The sequence below is a fragment of the Chrysochloris asiatica genome, unplaced genomic scaffold (assembly GCF_000296735.1).
Source record: "Chrysochloris asiatica unplaced genomic scaffold, ChrAsi1.0 scaffold00130, whole genome shotgun sequence".
Classification (NCBI taxonomy): Eukaryota; Metazoa; Chordata; class Mammalia; order Afrosoricida; family Chrysochloridae; genus Chrysochloris; species Chrysochloris asiatica.
This window is the reverse complement of record NW_006408648.1, coordinates 1,530,507-1,550,764: the sequence shown is the minus strand read 5'-3', so window position 1 is coordinate 1,550,764 and position 20,258 is coordinate 1,530,507. Positions and strand designations below refer to the sequence as shown.

General features: G+C 39.4%; 1 protein-coding gene across 1 annotated transcript in view; it reads right to left on the bottom strand.

Annotated features, from left to right (window-relative positions):
• Nucleotides 1-20,258, bottom strand: part of DIRC2 (disrupted in renal carcinoma 2) — a 136,950-nt gene that overhangs the window by 22,117 nt on the left and 94,575 nt on the right. Inside the window, exon 7 of the mRNA XM_006869357.1 lies at nt 17,818-17,945. Within this exon, the coding sequence (XP_006869419.1) occupies nt 17,818-17,945 (128 nt within the window). The remainder of the gene's footprint in view (nt 1-17,817; nt 17,946-20,258) is intronic.

The window sequence follows — 20,258 nt, the reverse complement described above, 5'->3', positions numbered from 1 at the left end:
GTGAGCCTTCCAACCTTCTAAATATTCCTTTATATGTGGTTCAGAGTTCTGGGACCAGCCCCTGAGCCTGCTTGGTGAGGTATTCTGTGTTGTTGTTGGCAGAGCTCATTTACTGCACTTCCACCCGATCCACCACCTTGTTTGTTCTCAATAAGTTTCTTCTTGATAGAGGTATTCAAAGGAGCCTTGGTAGCAAAGAGGTTACGAGTTGGGCTGCTAACCACAAGGTCAGAAGTTCAAATCTACCAGCTGCTCTGTGGAAGAAAGATGAGGCTTTCTACTCCCATAAAGGATTACAGCTTCGGAAACCCTCACTGTGGGTTGGAACTGACTCCATGGCACAAAACCACCACCAGCAGAAGTATTCAAGCTGAAGTTAGATAAACATACATCTAATATGTTATAGAAAAGAATCAATTACACTGAATAATAAATTACACTATGAGGTAATGACTAAGGTCCATTTCAGTAGATCAATAATTCATTAACTTAACTGATAATAACTTCAAAGAAAAATCCTCTTTCCCAAAACATGGTCACATTTACAGCTTCAGGTGTTAGGAACTCATCATATCTTTTGGGGGGACGTAATTCAACCCACAACTAGCCAATTTTTTGCCATTGAGTTGATTTTGATCATAGTGACCTATAGGACAGAGTAGAACTGAGTAGGGTTTCCAAGGCTGTGATCTTTATGGAAACAGACTGTCACAGATTTCTCTGATGGGATGGCTGGCAGGTTGGAGCTGCCAACCTTCCAGTTGGCAGTGGAGCACTTAACCACTACACCACTAGGCATCCTGACATGTAGGTTGTTGTTGTTGTTGTTACGTGCTGTGGAGCGACCTTGTACAGGGTTTCTGAAGCTGTAAATCTTTACGGGACCAGAAAGCCTCATCTTTCTTCCGTGGAACCTCTGGTAGTTTCTAACTGCTGACCTTGAGGCTCGTAGCCCGATTCATAACCATTACTCTACCAGAGCTCCTTGACATGTAGTTAGGAGAATAATAAGGATATCAGCATCAAAAATCTTATTAGTGCTTCTAGGTGTATAAAAATAGCACAGAATTTACTTAAAGTTTTATAAAGAAACAAGAAGCAGTACAAAAAAAATACAACAAATTCTTATTATATATTATCTTAAAGATTAGCTTAATGTCCCTAAAGAGTCTGTTTATAACATCAATAAAATTTCCTGGATAAACTTCTATTGTCATTTATACTAACTAAATTTTTATTTCATGATAAAGTAAGGAATGTTAATTTGTAATCATTAGATTAGTTTTAGTTGAAATCTTTGACAATCTTGATTAAGCATCATATTGTAAGTGAAAATACTTTTGGAAATAAAGACATATATGTAAAGAGAAACCTAAATGCTCACAAGTTTTATTAACTACATATTTTTTTCATAGGTCCTGGGCATATTAACTGGAATCCCCTAGGAGTGCAAATGATTAAGTCCTGGGCTAATGACCAAAAGATGTGAACCCACCCAAAGGTCCCTAGGAAGAAAGGCCTGTCGATCTGCTGTCAAAAGGTCATGGCCTTGAAAACGCTATGCACACAGTGTCGCCATGAGTTGTGATCAACTCAGTGGCAACTGGCTTGAAGCACACTGAATATTTTTATGTAAATACATATATGTACACACATAAATATTTGTTTTTAAGTACCATCGAACTGGTTCTGACTCATAGTGACTCTGTATAATGTTTCTAAGGGGTGGCTGGTGGGTTTGAACCACCAATCTTTCTGTTAATAGTCCAGTGCTCATCTTTAAGATGGTCTACACCAGGACCCGACTCGATGGCACTTAACAACAACAACAACAACACACCAGGACTACACACATACATATACCCATATATGCATATAGACATTACTATAAGACTGAGCTCTGCCTCTCTCCTCAGTCTTGTATTTTCTTCCCCCCTAAAAAAATGACTGCTGCGGCTGCCATGATCTCTCACTTACTAAAATATGCAGCTCATTATAAACTAAGACTCAAAGGGAGGGTGTGACATAGCCTGCAACATTTATTAATGGCCAGGGTTTTCCTTTCTGTGTGCTATTAATCTTCTGGTTTAGTCTCTCTGCTGGCACAATTTAGTCCTATAAAGGTTGGCAATTGCATTTAGAGTCCCTTATGTCTGGACCCAAAATAACTATATCATAGAACAAAGCTTAATTAGTAATTCTTTGAAATAGTGGGCCCAGAATTAGAGACTAGTTGTGAGCTCAGATATCATATGTATAGGGAGGCCAGGATGGGCAAACTTCATCTCTCCTACTTCGGACATTTTGTCAGGAGGGACCAGTCGCTGGAGAAGGATATCATGTTTGGTAAGGTGGACTGTCAGAGAAAAAGAGGAAGACCCCAAGCAAGATAGATTGGCAAAGTAGCAGCATCTATGGGCTCAAGCTGGCAACAATTGTGAAGTTGGCCCAGGATCTGGCAGTGTTTCGGTCTGTTGTGTTTAAGTTCACTATGAGTTGGTATCAACTTGATGGCACATAACAACAACAACATCAGTAACTTGCAAGTTCCCAAAGAATTACTTATGGTTCTGAAGAAGGCAATATACTGTGGAATGATAAAGCACTAACTGATTGCATGTCAAGCCCTCTATGGGCAAAAAACACAGATTCTACTTGAAAACATAATTTTCTTCTTGAAAACCCCCATGGGTAAATATATAATCTTCCTTAGTACATCCTTTGAGTATTTCCTTTGTGTACTTCAAAAGTCTTACATTTAAGAAGTTCTTTAAAAAAAAAAAAAAATTCTCTTATTTTAATTCACGTTCTATTTTTCTTTCCTTGCTTGGTCAGTTGTGAACAGAGGACCTGTAACTCTTAGTTTATAAAATTGAACAGAGTAATTAAATCATTCCTTAACTTTTTTTCCTTAAAGCTTGTTGTTAAGTGCCATCAAGTTGATTCCGACTCATAATAACCCCGTATAGGGTTTCCAAGGAGTGGTTGGTAAGTTTGAACAACCAACCTTGTGGTTCAAACCAACCTTTTGGTCCAGTGCTGATGCGATAGCACCACACTCCTTAACGTGCATTTCTTTATGTTCTTCACTCTTTTAAAATTTTTCTATTTCCCTCTATGTTTTGGCAAGTGTGTGTTTTTGTTTCTTTGCCTATTAAAATGGAACAAAACTATATTAATAAAAGCAAAAGACATAGAAATATAATGAAAGAATTACTGTCTAGCACATATATGTTGTGGTGGTTGTTGTTAAGTGTCATCGAGTTGGTTCCGACTCATATTAACCCTGTATAGTTTCCGCAGAGTAGCTGGTGGGTTTGAACTGCCAAACTTGTGGTTCACAGCCCACTGCTGATCCTACAGTGCCACACCAGAAGCATATACATGTTACATGCCTATTAATACAACTGAGTATAAAATATCACTTGATGTCAACTAGTGGTGAGGCCAGGGTCTTGTGCCTAGTTAGCCTACCCCACTCTCACCACCTCCTACCTACCCAGTATTTGTTTCTTATATTATCATTATAGTAACTTGAACTAGGTGAAGAACTTCTCCCAATACAATTTCTGTCTGTTAACAGTCGCATTACATTGCTTTAGTGCAATCCACAACAAAGTACTAACATTTTTCAAAATGCCATTTTCAAAGCATTCATCTGTTCACTAGAAAATGAGTGTGTGAGCTGTGGCTCATAAGGCTAGACAGCTAGTTCTCAGATAAAGTGAAGAATGCATTGTCATAATTCTGTTTACAGCATAAGCTTCAAGATTTTGAAACTCACATTATTTAACTATGAGGTTACTGATTTGCCCTATTGTAAATATTTCAACTAATGAAGATATAATACTTCAAGTTTAAATGCTGAGTTTCCTTAAGGGGAAAACAAAAAGGTATGATGCTGGTAGCCTCCAAGAGAGTGCTGTCCGTAAGCAGGCAGATAGATATAACTGTATGCCTTTGGATACATAGCACTGGTCTGACTCCATTTTTCTTCTGGAGAGATGGCTCAGTTTAAATCAAGTCCAGTGACAACTGGAGGTTTTAATGAGACAATAGTAGCACTTACATAACACATGGGTTGAGCAAAATTAAGTAGTTTTTAATTTATTATATCAGCAATTATGAATCATGCATATATTTGTCAAATTTTTATGTAGATTTTTTGATAAGTAATAATAGAATACTAAAATAAAATACTACGAAATACTAAGTTTGCTAGGAAAGGGAAAAAAGACTAGATACTTTCCTGGTTGAAGTGAGAATGACTGGTAAAAAGGAAACATGAATGTGCCTTTACTGACTTGAAACCCTAACCTAAAGGTCTAAATGTGTCTATAATTAGATTTTGTAGTACGCTCCGTTTCATGAAACCTCTTTTACTTAAAAGGAATTAGGTCAGATTTTTACAAAGTCAGTAAGGGTATCTGTGACAGATTTATTCAAATTCTCCATTGTTACACTAAAATGTGCTTTTGTGCCTTCCCATAACTCGTTCTGAATAATAAAGAGGGGCCTGAGATTGCTGTCTATCACAGACAGTACGTCCAATAAGTCATACTACTGAGGCTCATAATTGAGACAAAATATCCTTCATTCATTTGTTTGCTCATTCCAGAGGGCCTGTGCTAGGCACTGAGGTGGGAGTGGGAACAAAATTATAAGGCACCAATCTGTGCTCCAGATTTTTAGTTTCGTAGAGGAGATAAGAATACATTAAAGTAACTACTAAGTGGTAAGTATCAGGAAAGAAAAAGAGAAAAAAAGCTAGGATAACTGAGAGAAGGAATGTAAAGCTCTGTGTATTTATAAGTTAAAATTCATCTTTCAGAAGTATCGAAGTGACATTCAAAAACTGACTAGTAACTAAAACCAACAGTAGAATTTATAAATTCAGTGGTTGTGAAGATGGCCACATCCAACTCAGCCTTTCGATGCTGACCATGATTTAATTTCGAATTCTGTTTTCCTTTCTAATATAATTATTTTCAACAGAGTAAATTATATCAGTTTTAAGATTTCAAAAGATGTTTAAAGTATTTTTTTCCCTAATTGTAACAGTTAAACATGCTCATTATATACACATTCAGACAAATTCAGATACCAAAAACTAAAAGTACTGATACTGTGGAGGAGAATATTGAAAGTGCCATGGGCTGCCAAAAGAACCAATAGATCTGTGTTGAAAAATGTACAGCCAGAGTGCTCCTTGGAGGCCAGGATGGCCAAACTTCGCCCTAGTATTTCCACCCAAAGATGTTCAATAGAAAACATGCAAAATTCTATGAATGTATTATTTTTTAATGAATAATCTACACTTAATTCAAGGGAAAAAATCCGCTCATTATACATAACTCATGATTACGTTCTTGTAAAATCTAACAGATGCTTACTTGACAGACAGTATTGCAAAAGAAATTGGAGTAATGTCATGAATAAGAAGAGTTGTAAACTAAAACAATTCCACCAGAATGTTGTACAACTACTCAATTATGAAACTACACAAGAGTAACATTTAAAAAAATTCTGGCCCAGAATACTTGCTCAAATTGCTCAAACCTCGATGAAGGAATGTCAGTATATAATAACTGCACTGTATTTGTGATAGTTAAGGCTTTGTGTCAACTAGTCTGGGCTAGGATTCTCAGTGATTTGGCAGTTGAGATGTAGTTATCCCCCATGATGAGATCTAATACAATGCGATCAACTCTATGATGAGGTTTGCTATGAGCAGCCAACCAACTGAAAGGGAAGTTTCCTCAGGCGTGTGGCCTTCTTCCAATATAATGGCTCTGCTAGGTTTGGATATTGCATCTGGCTTGTCCTCCAACCTCTGATTTTTCAGACTTGAGCCAGTGACCTGCTCTATTACCTGCTGATCCTGCATGCCTGCCAGCTGATCTGCCAATCTTGGTTCATCAGACCTGCAGCTACACGATTCAGAAGTCTCCAGCCTGACATCTGACCAGTGGATTTGGGACACGGCCACCTCTACAACTGTGTGAACCATTTCCTTGATATAAACCTCTCTTTACATATGTTAGATGGCAAGTCATAGCGGCCGTTTGCACAACAGAATGAAACATTGCCCCATCCTGAGCCATCCTCATGATTATGTTTGAGTTGATTGCTTCTGCTACTATGTCAATTAATCTCATTGAGGGTCGTCCTCTTTTTTGTTGACCCTCTACTTTATCAAGCATGGTATCCATCTCCAGAGGCTGGTTCCTCCTGACAGCTCTACTTTGAGGAGGTAGCTCTTCCCCAGTCAGATTTTGAGTGCCTTCTAACATGAGGGACTCATCTTCCAGCACTAAATCTGACAATATTCTGGTGTTCTTCATCATGTTTCAATATTCAATATTCTAGTGTTATCGGACAGTGTTCCACTGCTACTCATAAGGTTTTTATTGACTAAATATTCAGAAGAAGGTCATCTCTCCTTCCTAGTGTGTCATAGTATGGAAGCTCAGCTGAAACCTGTCCACCAAGGGTGACATTGCTGGTATTTAAAATACTGGTGGTGTAGCTTCTAGAATCACAGCAACATGCAAGCCACCACAGTACAACAAACTGACAGATGTGTTGTGGCATCGTAGAATAGGCACTTGACCTCAAGGTCAGTTTGAACCCTAAGATCAGTGGTATACAGGGTTGCTATGAATTGGAATTGATGGCACTTAACAACAATAAACCTGGATTGAGTTCTGGGTGTTGTCATGTATGGTAATCTCAGGTTGTTGTCTGCTTTTGTTGGTTCTCAGTCCAAAAACATCCTTTAGCATCTTTTGTAAAGTTGATCTGGTCATTAAAAGTTCTTTATTTCTGTTTATCAGGAAATGTCCTAATTTCACCATTGTATTTGAGGGACAGTTTTGCTGGGCATATGATTCTCAGTTGGCAATCTTTTTCTTTCAGAGTTTTGCATATGCCATTCCATTTCTTTCTTGCTTGCATGATTTCTAATTTCTCAGTAGAAATCATGCAAGCAAGAAAGAAATGGAATGTAGGTAACTTTTCATTATTCCCAAGCTGCTCTCAGGATTCCTTCCTTGTTTTTGATTTTGGAAAGTTTGATATGATATGTCTTGGTGATTTTCTTTTGGGATCTATTCTGTTTGGAATTCATTCAGCTTCTTTCTTGTATGCTTATCTTCTCGTCTTTCACGATGTTGGGGAAGTTTTCTTTCAATAGCTCTTTGACAATTTTCTCTTTGCTTGTATTTTCCTATTCTGGAATTCCAATTACCTTCTTCTTCATGGTGCCACACAACACTTACGCTTTCTTTGGATTTTTTCATTCTTTTTTCTGGTTGTTCTAGAATACTAGTATCAAGAGATTTATCTTCATGCTCACTAATTCTGGCTTCTATTGCTTTGACCTTTCAATGTATTGTCCATTTCTGATATCTTGGTATTAATCTTCTGGATTTCTAACTGTAGGTTTTGTATTGTTCAAAAATTTGCATTATTTTGTCTGTCTGTTATTGTAGTGTTTTCCTGAATTCTAAAGTTTCCTGTATTCTCCTTGCTTTCCTTAAACTTTCTATTAATCCTTTGAAGGTATCTAGCATTCTTTTGAATTCTTTTTCAGTTAGTTCCATTATCTTTTCTTCCTCAGAAACATTTTCTGCTCTGTATCTTTTTTTTTAATGTTTTATTGTGAATTATATGATAGTTTACATGAGAGAACTTTAGTTTTACATTCATTCTTTAGTTTTACATTCATTCTATTGTTTCATTGCCATGGTTCCAATCCCCTCCATCAACCGACCAAAGGGTGTACCCTACAAACCCACCCCCTACACTCCCCCCCCCGCCCCCAGTCTTCAGCACACAGTCCCTCTCCCTCTCTGGATCCAAAGTCCCCAGCTGCTTCATTACTCCACATCATCGTCTCTGCCTCTATCTCGGGCCTCGCTGCTTCTCTGGGTAGGGTCCTGTTCTCGGCTTTTCTCCATTGATGGTCCTAGAGACCTCCACTCCTAGACTGGAGAGTTAATCACTCCCTTTCTTGCTATAAAACGTCTACCTTTACATTTCCAACCCTTACAATCAATCCTGATGACAATTATCCACTATTGTATCACAAGTGACCCATTTGCGTTTCATTTCATCAGCTCCGCCTAGACAGATTGGATAGTACTCACTGGAGATTCTGCCTTCCTCCATGCCCCCTGGCTCTAGGTCCCCTCTTGAAAGCTTGTAAGCCAGTCAGTTCTTGCCTTTGTAGTCGCTCCCCACCCCCTACCCCCCATTTTGGGTATCCAATGTCCAAGTTGCCCATCTCTGTTTACTGTGTGTGGAGGGGGTGGGAATGATTCTTGCTGTAAAGATTTGTTCCCTCTTTTGAGTTACTGCATCCATAGGTGTAGGTCAAGTTCATCAAATTGTATCAGATTACTCTTTTTTTCCTCTTCTTTCTTCTCCTGGTTGAGTTCTGATCATCCAGTCATTGAAGCCAGGTCAAGTGGGTACCACCTGCAAGTGTGGGTGTTCTTGTGCATATGCCCTCTCTTCCTATTGGCTGGTAGCTTCACTCTCCACTCTAGTCCCCTGTGGCCACGCCACTGACTCTGGGCCCAAGAGTCCCCAAGTCTCCCCATACTGCTGGCCAAGCAGGTCTCCACCCGGGTCCACAGAATCTGCTCTGCATCTTGATCATTTGTTTGAGCCATTCTCTCGTTGCTTCATGTGAGCTAAAATTGCCTGTTGTCTCTGGGGCATTGTGGAGTTGTCGTATTTGTAAAAACAAACAGTGCAATTGTTGGACCTGGAGGGGAAAAATCTCTGGTGGGTTCCTGCAATTCAAGGAGCTCACATGGTAGTTGTGGGCAGACGAGTTTCTGGCTCTAGATGGAGTTCCTACTGGCATCAGTGTTATCTATGTTCAGGGTACTAAATCTGGAAGTAGTTCTTGGAGGCCCTTGATGGAGCTGGCTTCAGTGTCTGTTAGGACCACAGAGAAGCTGGAGACAGTGTGACTGGTTAAAGGCTAGTCTTATAACTCTGTGGGTTCTGTAGGTGTGTAGCCAAGCCAACCTGAATGAAGGCATCAAAGTGGCACAGCAAAGCAACACAGCCAGCCCTCACCTCACATTGGTGTGGCTCCCAACCACGTGGCTCTGAAGTACAAGAAAGAAGAGTCTGCTCAGGGAGTGGATGAAAGTGGGAGCTGGCCACACTTCTGGTCATCAGAGGAGTGTGGTGGAAGAGAATAAATTGCACCTTTTCCATCATCCACGCTAATCTACTCTGCCAGGCTTCCTTCCGCTGCCCAAACTGCTCACAAGATGGTCCAGCTACATCTGACCAGCCATTCACTGGTCAGTCTCCCTAATCTCATTGTCCCTGCTTGACCTCTTCTCTTAGCAAGCACTCCATACACCTCTCCAATCTTTCTTCTGAAGTTCAGGGTACCAGAATTTTTATCTGTGTCCATTTTATTTTGTTTTTGCATCATTATTGTAAAGAGTTAGTGTATTATGTTTGCCTAGTCTACCATCTTGCCAGAAGGCCTCCCCAGTTGACCTTTGTTTGTTGACCCTATACCCTTCACCATTATTAAAAGTCTCCATTAGCTCTAGAAGTTTTCTTACAGATTCTTGGGGATTTGCAAATAGAGATAATCTTATTTTTTCTTTTCTAATTTGGATACCTTTCATTTCTTCTTCTTTATTGCTTTGGCTCAGACTTCTAACCTAATATTGAATAGGTGAGAGTGGACACCCTTGTCTAATTCTCAGTTTTATGAAAAAATTCTCAATCTTTCTCATTATGTACAATATTGAATATTGGTTTCTCATATATGCGTTGAATCATACGGAGGAATTTCCCTTCTACTCTAATGTTCTTTAGAGTTTTCAATAAAGGGTATGAGATTTTATCAAATGCTTTTCCTGCATCCATAGAGATGCTCATGTGACTATTTTCCTTTGTTCTACTGATGTGGCTTATTACATTAATAGATTTTCTAGTGTTGTGCCATCCCTTGCATTCCTGGAATAAATCCTACTTGGTTATGATGTTATGACACCTTTAATATGCTGTTGGATTCTGTTCACTAGCATTTTGTTGAGGGAGTTTGCATTTATAGTCACAAGAGATACTGCCTGTAGTTTTCTTTTCCAATGGTATATTTTCTAGTCTGGGTATCCGGGTTTGTTTCATGGAATGAATTAGGAAGTATTTCTTTGTTCTCTATCTTTTGGAAGGGTTTAAACAAGTATTGATTCAATTCTTCTCTAAATGTTTAGTAGAATTCCCCAGTGAAGCTATCTGGTCCAGGACTTCCGTTGTTGTTTGGAGGTTTTTGATTACTGATTTGATCTCTTTACTTGTTATAGGTCTTTTGAGACTTTAGATTTTCTCTTGAGTTAGTTTGGGTAGACTGTGTTCTTCTAAGACTATGTCCATTTAATCTATGTTGTCCAGTTTGTTGTTGTACAGTTATTCATAATAATCTGCCATAATTCTCTTTATTTCTATTTACCCCAGATCTCTTTAGATTATTATTTGCATGGGATATTTATTTTCAATCTATTTGTGTCCTTGGGTTTAAAGTATATCTCTTGTAAATAGCATAAAATTAGATCATGTTTGTTTGGTTGTTTTTAATCCATTCTCCCATGTTTTGCTTTTTGATTGGAGCATTTAGTCCACTTATATTCACTTTCATTACTGATAAGAAGTGATGTCTGTCATTTTGTTATTTGTGGGTTGCCATTTAGAACTATGTGCTTTTGTGTTTTGTTGATTTATAATAGTGAATCCTTTTGGTTACTTTCTCCTTTCCATTTGTATATGTTTTAAAAAACATTTTTTTAGTGGTTGCCATGAATATTACATTTAACAGCTTATATTTATAACATTCTTGAACCTCCAGTCTTGTTGGTCTTCAACCTCAGTAATTTTAATTATCGTATCCTCTGATTCACTGATTCTTTCTTCTGCCTGATTAAATCCACTGGTACAAACTTAACTTCAGTAACATACAAGAAATTCTATATCTATACCATTCTTCTCACTACCCTCTTACTGTTACCACTAATTATGTCTTTATATTTCATTTGCCCTGTGACATTATTTTATACTGGATTTTTATATATTGCTATTAAAAAACATGAAGGACAAAATATTTAGAATGAGCAAGTATGAATACCTCAAAACTCATTCTTATATATCTGTTCATGTACTTTCCTTTACTAGTGATCTTTCTTTTCACGTATAGCATTGAATTACTTCCTAGTGTCTTTTCCCTTCCTTGTACTGAACAATTAGTATTTTTTATAGAGCCAAACTGGTGGATATGAACTTTCTCATCTTTTGCTAGTCTAGAATTGTTTTAATTTCACCCTCATTAGCTTTGCTACGCATAGTATTTTTTGACAGAAAAATTTGGTATTTAATTTTATTGGAGATCCTTTATATGTGACTATTTGCTACTCCTTACTGTTTTCAGGATCTTCTTTTTATTTGTAATGACAGAGACTCTACCTGTGATGTGTCTTGATGTAAATCTCTTTGGGTTTTCCTGCTTAGGATTCTGTGAGCTTCTTGAATTTGTTTATTCATATCCTTATTAGACTGGGGAAACTTTCTGTTAGTATTTATTGAAACATTTAAACATTCTCATCTCATTCTGGAATTCTCATACTGTAGGTATTTGGTCTTGCTTGTGTCCCATATTCTATTATTTGGTTATCCCCATATGTGCTCCCTTTGTGATGTTCATTTAGATGAGCAACTGTCTCTCCATTCTTTGTGTGTCTTCTGCTTTTTTTGTTGTTGAGACACTGGTTAAAGTACTTATGCTAAGTTTGAACTCACCAGTTGTTCTGTGGGAGAAAGAAGTAGTGATCTGTTTCTGCTCTGAGTTGGAATTGACTTGACAACAATGGGTTTGGTTTTGTGTGGTAACTTTCTTGGTTTTCCCCAATATTTGATAATTTTGCCTGCGCTACTTTCTACATAAAAACTCCTAGGCAGGCAGAGCCTTTGTCTATGCTTACCATTTCCTCTTCTTTTCTGTGATAGCTTCTTCACCCTTCTTGGTTTGAATTAGGATTCAAATGTTCCAGATCTTGATTTGCAACTTTCAGTCTCCCTAAACACACCAGAGAACACACTGTGTTCAGTCTCTCCACCAGTGGGCACTATCACTCAGGTGAGATACCATGTACTAATTAGATTATTGTGGTGCAGTGGGTTAATGCGCTGGACTGCAAAAGTAGTTTGAACTGCAAGGTTGGCAGTTCAAGCTCACAGCCACTCCTTGGAAACCCTAAACAGGGTCGCTATGGGTCGGAACTAACTCAAGGGCACTTAACAACAACAATCGGATTATTCATCAGGAAGAAAGTTTCTTCTCTATGATTACTACTCCTTTCCTTTCTTTTTTTCTGCAACCTTGTTTTTAGACAGAAAACCCACACTCAGTGAGTTCACTTTAGGATGGTGTTTTTCTCTGGATTTGCCTGCGATTTCCTTCTCTGTTCTGTGGGGTTGCTTACATTTGAGCTGGCATTCAGGGGAAGCACAAGCAGCTCTTCCTTCATTTTAGGAGGAGGAGGGACTTTCACTTCCCAGAGGACTTTGGAGAGATCTAACTGGTTGGTTTCAGAGCCCCAGTGGCCCTGTGGTGGTTTGGAGAATAGTTTCCACTTATGTGACCCACCACTTGCCTTCGCTGTAAGGAACCTTCTGCATAAGTTCACATCAGTCCAGCAGTTGTGGGAGGAGATAGTCACTCCAAATGGAACCCCAAAGAGGTCTGCCTTGTAGCTGTCAGGGCACCCCTGTAATATACTGGCTGTGGTGTAGCCTCTACTAAAAATGTCTGCTTCCTAGCACACAGCATCCTCACTCAGCAGTCCTTAGCACCAACTGAGATGAGGAGCAGGCAGACCAGAACTGACTCTGTCCTGTTGGTTTCAGAGGTTTTCTGCATGTGGTAGGCTTGCAAACAACAGTGCCTGGGTGAGGGAGGTCCTGGCACATTCCATACAGACTCAGGGCAAGTCTGCCTTGTTGATTTTAGTACAGAAGCCTAGGGGCCTGTCTCTTTGTACAGGTAGGGGCTGTGGTGGTTAGGGAAGCAGCCGTTTTGCTGAACCTATAGTAGGATTGTAGTAGTAATATAGTGGTTACGAATTGGGCTGCGAACCGTAAGGTCAGCAGTTCAAACCCACCAACTGCTCCTCAGAAACCTTATAGAGGGTCACTCGAGTCAGAATCGACTCGATGGCACTTACCAACTAACACTAACCAATTTATAGTAGTTGGTGGCTGGTGTAACTGCAGGGAGGGGAAGAGAATGGTGAGAGAATCAATTTTCTACCACATGTGGCTCGTTGTTGATGCACTGAGTCCTGTCTGTCTGCAGTTCCCTGTTGCTGTATTCTGTTCGCCAAATCAGAGTCCCTCAAAGCCAAGCACTGTTTCCTTGTTGTATTTGTCGGGGAGGGTTGATGCTACCATCTTCCCAGAATCTTCATAGACTGTAATTTTGATGGGGGCAGATTACCAGGTCTCTTCTCTCTGAGTGGATAGTGGGTTACAATCTTCAAGGTTTGAATGATTAAACAGTCAAACATTTAACCATTGCTCCACCAGGGCTCCTTGTAAAAGCAGTGGTTGTGGTTGTGTGCTGTGGAGTCGGTTCCAACTCATAGCAACCCTATATAGGGTTTTGGAGGCTATAAATCTTTATGGAAGCAGAAAGTTTCATCTTTCTATTGTGGAGTAGCTGATGGATTCGAACTGCTGATGTTACAGTTAGTCCAACTAGTAATCCACTAGGCTAACAGGGTTCCTTGTGAAAGTGATATAAATTCTCAAATAAATATCTATCTTTGAAAGACTTGTCACTGAGGTGTAAAGTGTTGGTTCTTTTATTACAGAGTCCACAGATACAATTTGGGATACACAGCATTCCTTAATTGTATGCAGAATTATAGGCATCCATGAAACACATTCACTTAGCAACAAGGCCCCTATAGAGCCACTTTCAGACTCTTATTTACTCTTGTTCATAGAAGTGCTCATTTATTATCATCTTTAAAGCAAATAATTCCCTCATTAAACATGTAGTCTGAGAGGTGACTGAATATTACTAACTAGTAGGAAAAAATATGCATCTTAAATAATCTTTTCTTAGGGGAAAGGATGAAACAACAACAGAGCCCTATTGATTTTTAAAATAATCTGTCATAGTAATTTTTAAAAAGACAGAATAATCCCTCTCCCCACAAGAGGTTCATACTTTAATGTTTAGCACTTGTAAATTATGTTATACTTTGCATGATAAAGGGGTTAAGGATGCAGATGGAACTAAGTTGCCAATCAAATGATGTGTAAATTGAGAGATGATCCTGGATTATCCCAGTGGACCCAATGTAATCACAGGGTCCTTAAAAGTGGAATAAGGATGCTCCTGCATTGCTGGTGGGATTGCAAAATGGCCCAACCTCTCTGGAAAGCAATATGGCGTTTCCTCAGAAGGTTGGAAACACAAATACCTTATGATCCAGCAATTCTGCTACTTGGTATTTACCCACAAGAAATACAAGCCATAACACGAGTAGATATATGCACACCAATGTTCATAGCAGCGCTATTTAAAATAGCAAAAAGATGGAGACTGCCAAAGTGCCCATCAACTGAAGAATGGATAAACAAGCTGTGGTACATACACACAATGGAATATTATGCTTCCTTGAAGAATAACAAGGAAGCTGCAAGCCACCGTATAACACGGATGAACCTTGAGGACAATACGCTGAGTGAAAGTAGTCAGTCACAAAAGGAGAACTATTACATAGTACCACTACTGTAAAAGACTAAGAAAAATAAGCCATACTAAAGGGGGTGGGGTGGGGTGGGGAGATTCTTTACTGGTCACCGGAATGTGGGGGGTGGGGTGAGGGAATAGAGGGGAAGGCGGAGCATGGGGCAGGGAATAGACACAGGATAGTTTGGGTGGTAGGGAGGGGGCAATACACAAGAATGGGGAGGGGAATGGAAGAACAAATCAGACGGGAAAACAATTAGGCAGGTTTGCATGGTCAAAGTGGGACAGAGGTAAATAATGATGTATGCACAACCTCGGAACAACAGGGCTCTGGGATACAGGGATTGAGACATGGTTGGAATGGGGAAAAAGGAGGAAATAATGTTAAAATGCTTGGCTGTCTTTTGAATCTTGGTTTCCCTGGCATACCATTATAAAATAATACATTTGAAGGGGAGAGAAAGGAATAGTCAAGAAATATCACCATGGAAAGCCTGTAAGTCTGTCTTCTACCTATAACTGATTGGAATACCTAAAATGGGGCTACAACATGCCCAGTGAAGAAGAAGGCTTCCTGTGGAGCCTCTGCATTACTTAAGACCATAAATGGAATCCTGAACAGCATCCAGAATCCTCTGAGGTGGGAAATTTCCACTTGAAAGGACAAGCAGACCTGCCTGGAACAGGAAGATCAGAAGATACTTCTTGAAAGAAAAACCGACCGGAAAAATACAAAACAATATAGGCAGTCTAACTGATTACTACAAGAACAAACAAGTTGCTTGCCCAGAAGACATCAAGGCAAGTGGTAGAGTCCCCTCAGGGCAAACCCCGCCCAAGACTAAGACTCAATGGGAATACTCGCTCTGTTTGGTGACCACGTTAGTCACCAATATGGGGAAGTGAGGGAAAAACAGCAATGACGCTGTGAGCTAAGTCCTACAACGTTCAATAGACTCTTGTGAACCTGGGTAGAGACCAGGTCGGCCAACAGTGTGGTGAGACCTGAGGACTCTTGGGCCCAGAGTCAGCCAGTGACATAGCCACAGAGGACTAAAGTGGAGAGTGAAGCATCCAGCTGATAAGAAGAGAGGGAGTATTCATAAGAACACCCACACTTTTAGATAATACCCACTTGACCTGGCTTCAATGACTGGATGATCAGAGCTCAACTAGGAGAAGAAAGAAGAAGAAAAAAAGAGTAATCTGATACAATTTGATGAAATTGATGTACACTTATGGCTGCAGTAGCTCAAAAGAGGGAACAAATGTTTATAGCGAGGATTACTCCCACCCCCTCCATACACAGAGTTGACAGGGATGGGCAACTTAGACACTGGCTACCCAAAATGGGAGGGCTACAAAGGCAAGAAGTGACTGGCTTACAAACTTTCAAGAGGGAACCTAGATCCAGAGGGCACAGAGGAAGTAGACTATCCACTAAGTAGTATCCAATCTGTCGGGCGAGGCTGATGAAAGGCGATGTGGGTAATTCTCTTGTGATACAATAGTGAATAATTGTTATCAGGATTGCTTGTGAGGGTTGGAAATGTAAAGGTAGATGTTTTGTAGCAAAAGGAGGGGAGTGATTGACTTAGCAGTCTAGGAGTGGAGGTCCCTGGGACCATCAAGCGAGAAGAGCAGAGAGCAGGACCCTATCCAGAGAAGCAGTGACACTAGAGATGGAGGCAGAGATGATGACGTGGAGAGATGGAGCGGCTGGGGAGTCTAGTCCCAGAGAGGGATTGAGGCTGTGTGCTGATGACCGCACGCTTGCAGGGTATGCCCTTTGGTTGGTTGATGATGCATGGAGGGGATTGTAACCATGGCAATCAAACGATATACGATAGGATGAATGTAAAACTAATGTTCTCCCATGTAAACTATCGCATAATTCACAAAAAAACATTTAAGAAAAAAAAAAAAAAAAGTGGAATAAGGACGTAGAAGAGGGCTGAGAGGGAAATGTGTCCATGGGAGAAAGGCACAGAGTGATGGGATGGGAGGACAGAATCTAACACTACTGTCTCTGAAGATGGAGAAAAGGGACACACACGTCAGGGAATGGGGGTGGTCTCTAGAAGCTGGAATAACAAAGAAATGAACTCTCCCCTGGAGGCTCCAGGAGGGAATGCAGGCCTGCCCACACTGATTTTAAACCAGTGAGACCTGTGTTGGATTCTACCTAAAGACATTTAAGTTGTTTGAAAACACTACATCAATGATAGTTTGTTACAGCAGCAGTAGATAACTATGATTGACCTCAAAGTGATTTTCCTAACAACAATTAAAGCAACAACAACCACAAATGTTTCAGATTAGTTGACATAAGTAGACTGGTTATGATATACTCCTCATAAGCACTCGCAGTAAATTCTCTTTTGCATTGGTAACGTAATGAGACTAAACTATAGGTGCTAGTTCAAAGGAGCCCTTGTAGTGTAGTGGGTTACCCATTGGGTTGCTAACACAAGGTCAGTAGTTCAAGTCCACCAGGCAATTGAGGGAAAGATGAGGCTTTCTGCTCCTATAAAGACTTATAGCCTTGGAAACCCTATGCAGAGTCACTAAGAATCGGAACCGACTCCACCGCACATAGCCACCACCACCATGGGGGCCAGTTAAAAGCATTTTACTACAGTGTACATACATCAAACCTTAGAGCATTTTTGCCTTTATTATATTTTTATTACTGTTTAAAAATGAGGCAATGACTTTAAACAATATAAAAATCTTTGTATTAGGCTATAATATGAATTTCTAAAGCTTAAAAACTTTGCTAAGCTATCTAATCTTAGGCTAATGATTATACTTACATGCAAAATACCAATGAAAATATTTTTACTTATTTCTTAGACTGTCTTTAGATAACAGTTTGACAGCCACACAAGGGATATTGACACATCTCTGTTTTTCATATTTAACAATTATTTCTGGAAACCAAGAAAAAGTCCTACTGTCAAAGTATCTATACTTCTGCAGACAAGAAATAATTTATTCAAAGTTCAAAAATAGTCTGTGTTCACCTGTGGTTAAAGGCAGGTGTGTGATGCTGTTCAAGCAGGTCAGGGTGAACCACGTGGATGATAGTGTAGCCCCAGAAAACAGGAGGAGAAGAATTAGTTTCAGCATACCCCTGATAAAATCTGCAAACCTGAAAAGAAACAATGTTCTATTAATTCTAGCTGATTTTTTTCATACTATTTAAATCAGGGACACACTTTCATTCAACAACAATTGCTTAGATGATCTTCCATTCATTCTTTTAAAAGCAAGATTTGTTTTTGGTTTTCTTTCTTTCTTTTTTTTGTCCTATTCCCCCACACCTTTTATCAACCCCATCTAGACATGTTGGAAACAACTCAATGGAGATTCTACCTTTCCCTCTACCCTCTGGAACTAGGTTCCCTATTGAAAGTTTGTAAGCCAGTCACTTCTTGCCTTGTAGCCCCCCCATTTTGGGTAGCCAATGTCTAGGTTCCCCATCCTGTTGACCCTGTGTACCAAAGGGGTGGGAATGATCCTCACAGTGAAGCTTTGTTTGCTCCTTTGTCATACTGCATCCACAAGCATAGGTCATGTTCATCCCCTTGTAGTGTATTACAAGATTTGTTTTTAAGAATTGTTTTTATGATCATTGTTTTTCTTCTCTTACTCACAGAAAGGACTCTGAATTTTTAAATGTTACTTTAATTTCTTTTAGATTTTCTATAATTTTGAACATTCCAAAGTTAGTACACATTAATTACACTTTTAGAAAATACTTTATTTTGTTGATATAAACTTACAAATATGGCTCTCCCCAAACTGCAACTTACTTAAAACACATACAAATACCTACACCAGAGCCATGAAGGTTCTGCCTCGACTGTGCTGCTCCCCGCCCCCCCCCCACACACACACCCCAGTGCATTATACTATGTTCCAGTTGGGTTGCCCTGTCTGTTTCTCATGTATGGTAAGGCCATTTCCTACAGCACCATGCTGGCTGAGATGCAGGTACTCCCAGATCTTCACAAGATTTACTCCTGGTGATTGATTCTTTAGGTCACTCAGGTCTTGGCTCATATTTACCTCTCAAAGAGGAACTCCATGCTCACCCAATCTAAAGAAGCTCTCTCCAACCCATCTCCACACTCTGTTTTCATTTCTTCATAGCATCTATCTGTTTTGGAAATTCTCTTTTTTTCATTTGTTTACTTGTTAACTTTTTGTTTTTGCTACTGGACTGTAAGCTTCATGAGAACAAGAATGTAGTATATGGAATAATGAATCTCCCAAAACTCATTGCCAGCAAGTGGATTCTGACACATAGTGACCTTATAGACAGAGTAGAACTGTCTCAGAGGGTTTCCAGGGCTGCAATTTTTTTTTTCAATGTTTTATTGTGAATTATGTGATAGTTTACATGGGAGAACATTAGTTTTACATTCATCCTATCGTATATTGTTTCATTGCCATGGTTACAATCCCCTCCATGCATCATTACCCAACCAAAGGATATACTCTACAAGCCTGACTCCCCTCCCCAGTCGTCAGCACACAGCCCATCTCCCTCTCTGTGTCGAAAGTCCTCAGATGCTCCATCTCTCCACGTCATCATCTCTGCCTCCACCAGGGCTGTAAATTTTTATGGAAGCAGGAATGTTATATCTTTCTCGCACAGAGTGGCTGGTGGGTTCAAATGTCTAACCTTTGGGTTAGCAGATGAGTGTTTTAACCACTCACCACCAGGGCTCTGGAATAGTGATTATTATTCTTCAAAACTTGAGGCAAAATTTTTGTAGCATTTTAAGTTATTAAAAATCCCTGACTATTCCGGACTTAATACTGAACTAAAAGCAGTTTAATATAGATACTTATCCTTTAGTTATAACCAGAAAAATTTCCATATACCAATTGTTTCTCTTCATCTTCTGATTAGAAGATTAATTGCACAGGCACACCCCTCTGGCTGTGCCTATATGCAATTTACTCCATCTTTCATAAATGTTCCTATTGTAGAAAAATGGATATCATCCCAAGTATACTTACTATGCTAAAAGTATCCAACATCTATTCCACTTTGAATTTTTAAATTGATTATCATTTCTACTATAATTATGTGAGTATCCTTCCTAAGGCTTTCAAGACCATCTTTTGTTCTGCACTTACCTGACAAGCTTTGGTTAATCATGTTTGTAAGTGTTAGCTAGGCTAAAATGGCTTTATCTTGAAAGCTGATGCCATCTTTTGGTGGGAAAAATGCATGCACCTTTGTCCGATGATTTAGGTTTATTCTCATCCACAAAAGTTTCTAAGTAGAAAATTCTTATGTTCTGTGAAAAAGGCACCACCTTTGATAGCAATGTCCTTTAAGAACACCTGAAAAACTGGTTTTATTTTATGCTCACCAAATACTTTTCTGATTTATATTTCGGTATTCTGCATAAACTTATTCATCAAATCAGACAATGACCATGTATAA